Raw genomic sequence first — 4,952 nt, forward strand, 5'->3', positions numbered from 1 at the left:
AAGCGTCTTCAGAGCATCAATATAAATTCCTGCATGTTGGCCCCTGCCATCACAGTTTTTAAGGCTAAAGTCACCTGAAAAATATTTGCTGAACCATCGTTAACACTTACGAACGTTCAAAACATTTCCATAAACTTCTTTGATATTCTTTGTGGCTACAGAGGCGTTGTTTCCCTTGTTGTATTCAAACAGCGTTACATACCGAATGTGTGTCTCGTCGTGTGCCATCAATATAAAGAATTAGAGTATACTAAACATTACACATTATATAGGCTACACTAACGTGACGTTTAGGCGGTCCGTTTAACTATTATACGTGATGTACGTTTTTTGGGGGGTGGTTTATGAAAGTGTTCCAAAACGCGACATTAATTTCTTGACGACTTAATACTTCACATGTTGAAAATATAAACTTTTTTATCTTTTTCGGAAAAGTTTTAAATTTCTAGAAATAGCGTAATAAACTGTTCTCTGTTTACATTCAGGACCTTAAGGAGCGGTAAGTCTAGTCAGGTCATGGCCTGACCACTTTTTTATAGCATGTATAGCTACAGCTTATGTATTAAAACTTGATTCTTTAATTTCAATTACTTTGTGTGTATGCTGTATTTGTAGTTAAAATGGCTCAATATTCAATCTCATAGCATTAAATTATCAAAAATATTTTGTGGGTATGCTCCCAGATCCTATAGAAATGGTAATGTGGCAATAGTCTGACCATTTCAAAATAGCCTCCTACGGCAATAAGTCATTGTATATTCACTTTAATGACTTTCCGTATAAGCATGATCCAGACGAAATACAAATCACAAAAGCTACCATGTTTTAAAATCAGTATAAGCACACCTTGCTGCACAAACCTATGTAAGAGAAACATTTATTTGTGGACATTTTAGTGAAAGAGTTTTTTTTCTAAATACCTATAGGTTGTGTCTATAATATGTATATACATAAATGTTCAGTATATAGTTTTAATATTTTCTTATAGTTTTATATCTTATATTGACTTTTCTCTCAGAGTTGTAGTGGTGCACAAAGACACCTCCCTGGAATTTCAAAGAAAAAACGGGAAAGAAAAGGAGCAGGAGATCTAAGCCTTTTGGATACTATGCAGACTAAAAATATAAATCAGGATATGCAAGTAAGCAAAGTTGGGGTTGTGAGGTAATGTTTTCTCCAAAATAATTTCGTTAAAAAAGTGGTGAAAAAGAAGCCTCAAGCGTTTAGCGATTTTTTGAAATGTATTTGCACAATGTGCTGATTCACATTCAAATATTCTGAACAGAAAAGGTAATCAACACGTTATAAAGATTTTTTTTTTTACTTGCTTCATTACAATATTTATTCCACACATTTTTTATATTTCATAATGGTATAATTATTAGAAAACTATTGTTTGTCCTTAATGTATTAAGAATAATTACCAGACTGCAGTGCTTTAAAATAATCTTAATTGAGTATATTTTGCTAAGTGCGTGTGGTGATGAGTAGAAGTGTGCTTGTATGATTCAAGGGAAGAGTTACCTCTCTCTGAATCTCACTATATAGCTTGGGTTTTACATTCAATGAACATTTCTCAAGTGATCTTAACAGTTTACAAACTAAGATAATAACATCCCAAATCAATGATCACTTTACAGCAGAGTAAACATTATAATTTCATCCAGTAACTGGCTTATGTTATAGATCATTTTAATTTTTCATGGCACTGTCCTATAAACTAAAGCTTAGTACCTGACAAAGACCAAGATTTGTGTATATTTCAATAGCTTAGACTTAATTTATTCTTTAATTTCAAGTTCATTTTAAGCCTACTTGCATTCAGATGTTATTCGTGATTATTTAATGCTATTCAAACTCAATGTTTAAGATACAGAAACTTTATTAGTCCTAAATTTTGATGTTTTTGCCAGACTTACTTGTTGAAGGAGCTAAATTGTTTATTTAAGGATAGCGTGAAGACTTTATACACTGTAATAACATGGTCATTAAGAAACTCATTGATATAACTGGGTAATAGGTAAGTGTCACTAATCTTGTTTCAAGTAAGATCTAATTTAAATCTAAACAGCAAAAATACATGACAAGACCCGTTGTTCCTTAAGGTGCACGGCTTCCTTCGTTCCGCTACAATAATTATCATTTTCATCAGACTTCGGAGATATAAAAGAAAGAAACGTATAACTATGATATTATTATGGATATAACGTTTGGAATCTATCCACGTTACAGGTCAACGAATCAAAATAAATGTAGTTCTGGAGCCTAAAAAGTTCATACTTGTTTTGTCTGTCAGGACAATTAATAACTAACGTTATTCTTGAATGTTGATTCTAAAAGGTTTCAAACACTGTTGAATCGCTACTGATATGAACAGTAAATTTTCTAACATTTCCTGTCGCCTCAGGTTAAAATCGCGTTGGTTCATTTTACTCGGAACAAAAGTGGTATTTTTAGAGTTTTGTGTTTTTTTATTTCGCCTTCTATTATTGAAATCATACAGATTTTGAAAGTTTACATAGTCAGAACACAATATTGCAGGAATACTTTTGTAAAAACAAACTAGTTTTCACCTTCATCTTCCTTGACAAACCGTAGTAATAAAATCACTTAGAGTGGGAGTAATGTTTCTATACTTAAGCTATTACGTTTTTACCTTCATCTTCCTTGACAAACCGTAGTAATAAAATCAGTTAGAGTGGGAGTAATGTTTCTATACTTAAGCTATTACGTTTTTACCTTCATCTTTCTTGACAAACCATAGTAATAAAATCAGTTAGAGTGGGAGTAATGTTTCTATACTTAAGCTATTACGTTTTTACCTTCATCTTCCTTGACAAACCGTAGTAATAAAATCAGTTAGAGTGGAATTAATGTTTCTATACTTAAGCTATTACGTTTTCACCTTCATCTTCCTTGACAAACCGTAGTAATAAAATCAGTTAGAGTGGGAGTAATGTTTCTATACTTAAGCTATTACGTTTTTACCTTCTTCTATGTGTATAATAATAATAACGAAACATTGGAGCAGTTTGATTTCTATTTAAGCTAGTAAAGGTTTAATTTTTTCAATATTCTATGAACAACTTTGATAAAGTTACAATGATTATGATAGGCTTATATAAATAAGTATATATATAAAGTATTAGGTTTAATAAAATTTACTGTCGTGAGTCAGCAAGAATAGCATCATGCAACCTTTTCTACACCTGTGCAACGTTATTATTATCTGCGCTTCAGCGCTTGTAAAAGCTGAAATCAGTGTGCATACAACTGCAAGGATGATTATAAAGGTTTATACGAAACAGGTGCGGTTAATCACCCATGTATACCGTCATGAAAGTGGTTTGTTTATAGCTGGTCGTGCGCTCTCAGGGACGGTCTATGAATTTTTATTAGTATTGCCACACATGACTTCTGCTTTCTCAAGTAGAGCAACTGCTGATCACGCTCTGTGTACTAGGATGCAGTATAACGTTAAAACGTCCAAACTGACAACTTCCCTCGCTCATAGCCAATAAAGAAAGATCCAAGTATCCTATGATTAAACGCAGAATCCCAACGTAGTTTTTCGAAAACCGTAAAATAGAAATGACAACTGTTTGTGCAGAATATAATATGTTTATTAGGAATTTTCTACCTGTAAATATATATATGTGGTACTGCAATAGTGTATCCCGTCTAAGCTGGCGAAACATTCAAGTCTTTGAGGCCTAACAGAAACGGTCAAATCAACTTCACTGCAGATATATTTTATTCATATCCCTGTTAATTAGTCACTTACAGACCTATATTTTGTCCTCCATAAGTCACTGATCAGAAGGTATTTCGCTCAGTTCTAGAACTAATCAGTGTGAATATATGTCGGTACAAGAGCTATCATCAGACCAACAAAGTTACTTAAAAATGAAGAAGTCAGAAGTTTGTGACATAAAATATATTTTTCCTGATAACTTTGTGGTTTTCCAAAGACGTCAGCCTTCCCAGATAGGCAGATAAATCATAGCTCAATGAAAAGAGCTATATTTATCCTGAAAAAAAACAACAACAACAAAAACAATGTGTTAGTACACGAGTAATGGAAACCTGATTAAAAAAAAGTACATTTTGACATAGAAATTAACTGCCAGCTTGTCGACATGGAATGCGAAACATTGAAGATTGTCTCATTTATAAAATTGATTTTTATTAGCGCAAAGCTATATAATATGCTAGCTGCACTCTGTCCACCGTGGATAATCGAACCCCGGATTTTAGCATTGTAAGTCCGTAGACTTGCCGCTGACCTACAAGGGAACATGTATGAAAATGTTTATCAATTTGTTTTTTTTTGTTTTTTAAGTAGCTAACTGGGGATAAAGACACAGAACTATACAAGCCCAAATTGTTACGTTTTGAAATCAACCAATTAATTCTTTTGTTTTTATTCTATAAATATTAAGAAAATAAGGACACTGGACAATTTGACTTTACAGCTGTAGTTGAATATATGACGCCCTCTGGCGTGAATTTGAAATTTGAAATTAAAACCGAAACATGCTATCAATTTTACTGAAAAACATCTAACCTGGTTTGTGTGTTTTACAACCAAGGAAAAAACAACACAAACTAATGTTATATATTCTTAATTTAAGCTATATTTTGTACAGAAATGTACTGGTATATTAGACACTTTTAAAACTGCTTTGTATTTATAAAGAGTTATCGAAACCCCATAGGACCACGGTTGCAGTGTGGAAAAAAAATCACGGTCACGAGCATCATGAAGATTTCTTTAAATTCCCATAAAACCAGGATGCGGTGATATTTTAAACATCGGACACACTTGTTAGTTAGTCAAACAACTCAACAGAGAAAGGCGGGAATATGCAGCTGGATTTTCAATTACTTAATATTGGATAACTTTGTACTTTGTGTGTGTGTGTGTGTGTGTGTGTGTGTGTAGTTATTTG

The 4,952-nt window shown here is 32.8% G+C and overlaps 1 protein-coding gene across 1 annotated transcript in view; it reads left to right on the forward strand.

Annotated features, from left to right (window-relative positions):
- The window catches only part of LOC111085268, a 112,418-nt gene that overhangs the window by 34,296 nt on the left and 73,170 nt on the right, over positions 1–4,952 (forward strand). The window contains exon 2 of the mRNA XM_022383021.1: positions 1,019–1,141. Within this exon, the coding sequence (XP_022238729.1) occupies positions 1,109–1,141 (33 nt within the window). The 5' untranslated portion in view covers positions 1,019–1,108. The remainder of the gene's footprint in view (positions 1–1,018; positions 1,142–4,952) is intronic.

Source organism: Limulus polyphemus, unplaced genomic scaffold, assembly GCF_000517525.1.
Source record: "Limulus polyphemus unplaced genomic scaffold, Limulus_polyphemus-2.1.2 Scaffold300, whole genome shotgun sequence".
Taxonomy (NCBI): Eukaryota; Metazoa; Arthropoda; class Merostomata; order Xiphosura; family Limulidae; genus Limulus; species Limulus polyphemus.